Source organism: Apaloderma vittatum, unplaced genomic scaffold, assembly GCF_000703405.1.
Source record: "Apaloderma vittatum isolate BGI_N311 unplaced genomic scaffold, ASM70340v1 scaffold22111, whole genome shotgun sequence".
NCBI classification, from domain to species: Eukaryota; Metazoa; Chordata; class Aves; order Trogoniformes; family Trogonidae; genus Apaloderma; species Apaloderma vittatum.
This window is the reverse complement of record NW_009699910.1, coordinates 10877-12741: the sequence shown is the minus strand read 5'-3', so window position 1 is coordinate 12741 and position 1865 is coordinate 10877. Positions and strand designations below refer to the sequence as shown.

At 45.1% G+C, this 1865-nt stretch overlaps 1 protein-coding gene across 1 annotated transcript in view; it reads left to right on the top strand.

Annotated features, from left to right (window-relative positions):
• Positions 1-673: 673 nt before the first annotated feature.
• The window catches only part of NUGGC (nuclear GTPase, germinal center associated), a gene marked incomplete at its 5' end in the record, with an annotated part of 7995 nt that continues 6803 nt past the window's right edge, over positions 674-1865 (top strand). The window contains one exon of the mRNA XM_009878586.1: positions 674-742. Coding sequence (XP_009876888.1) covers positions 674-742 — 69 coding nt within the window. The remainder of the gene's footprint in view (positions 743-1865) is intronic.

The window sequence follows — 1865 nt, the reverse complement described above, 5'->3', positions numbered from 1 at the left end:
GGGACGGGCGATGTTTTACCAACAGGTGCTGATGAGCCATGGGAGCAGCAGAGTATGAATTGCTGCTTTACCATGTGTATGCAGAGAGTGTTGGAAGAGGGAATGTTTGAAAAAGGACTGGAGAAAATACTTTGAGGCCCTGCAGGTATGTTGTGCACCTTCTCATTCCTTGAGGACCTCTCTACAGCCATGGGCAGTGTTTGTGGGTAGAGGACAATGTCCCAGAAAAGGATTGGGGAACACGTGTGGTAATGTGAGGACATGTCCTTGTGAGACGTTGGCATCAGGAAGTTCTTGTGCCCTGGGAGGTCACCAGTGGTGTTGCCTCTGCAGCAGGAGTCACCTCCAGTGGTGCCCAGAAGCATTATTACCATCTTTAATCCATTACAACTCCTCACCAGTGTTGACCCAATAAGTTGGCTCAAGGCACAGATGTGGGTCTAAGCCCCACGCTCGAGGGCCTGCCCATAGACATCTGCCTTGACCAGTTGTCATCCATAACTGGTGACTGATCACTCCTGCCGTCCAATTAATAATTTAGAGAGGTTCAAAGCTGCTGCCTCTGCATCTGAGAGCAGATGGTTGGTCATTCCAGGAGCAAGGAAAGGTTTATCTGCCAAACAGATTTACCAGGAACCAGCTGCCTGTAATGGACTCCTCTTTTATTTTGCAGACTTGCAGGATGAGATCTCCTCCATCCGCACCACTCTCGAGGCCCTGCAGCCAGCCAGAGAAGCCCAGAGTGATGAGGGCATCTTCCCGATGATCCAGTTTTATTATTCATGATGTTCTCCTGTTCACAGGTTATTTTTTTTCCCCTTATAAAAGCATTTCTGAGACACTGTGTGCATTTTATGATACTTTGTAAGGAAGAATCCCAGCTTTTGGGTGCCCTGTGCAACTCCGGGGAGAGTGGGCAGCAGAGATTTGGCAGCTGCCTGCCCTGCAGAAGTCGTCTCAGGTGAGGCACCGGGGCTGCGAGTGCACCTTGCTGGGTGAGGACAAGGTTCTCCTCCAGGAAGGGTGTGAGGATTCCAGCGTGAACTTGCTGCCTCCCCAGGGGGAGGGCTCTTAACACGGCTTTCGATTTTGCTGCAGTTTCATTTCTGCCGCGCAAAGGGAGTTTCCAACAGCTCTACAAATCTGCAGCTAAGAGGTTTGTAAGAATTCACAACTTCTTTCATAATCAATTTCTTTTGTGGCAGTGCTTCACGCATAGATGATATTTGAATGCCTCCAGTTTGTCTAAATATCACGCCCTCTGATTTTATCCTGATTAATTAATTTACCTTGTATTTACTGGCAGTAACTTTCGGGAAGATTTCTTTCCAAAGAAAAGGTTGAAGTCTCTCAGCACCTTTGTTGCAAGCTGTCAGATATGACCATCTTAGAGAGGCTTTATTCTGATTAAATCCAAGAAATCCTTTGACCTCTTGGAAAATTAAGCTGATAGTTGTCTCAAAAATCAGGCTTTCAACTAAGGGTGTGCTGCATTGAGTGTCTACTTCAGTGGTGTAAAAGGCAGATTATTTTTTTTATATATTTTCCCTGCAAATTCTTTAACAATTTCCTCTGCAGAATCATTTTGTCGGAGTATCCACAGGTTCTACATGAAGCATTTTAAGTGAAAAAATACCAACCAAAAAGAAAAAGATGCATGGTATAAAGGAGCAAGTATAATCCTCATGCTATTTATATTGGCTCTTTTTTACTTATTTTTAATAACAGAGGTTTTCAAGTGATTGTTATCTCTTGTCTCTAGGATTACTGTGATTAGCAGCACACATAAAGGCAATTATCTTGCAATAATTCCATTTCCTGGAGCCGTCATTTCCTGCTCAACCCCAGCCCGGTTTCGGGTCAGC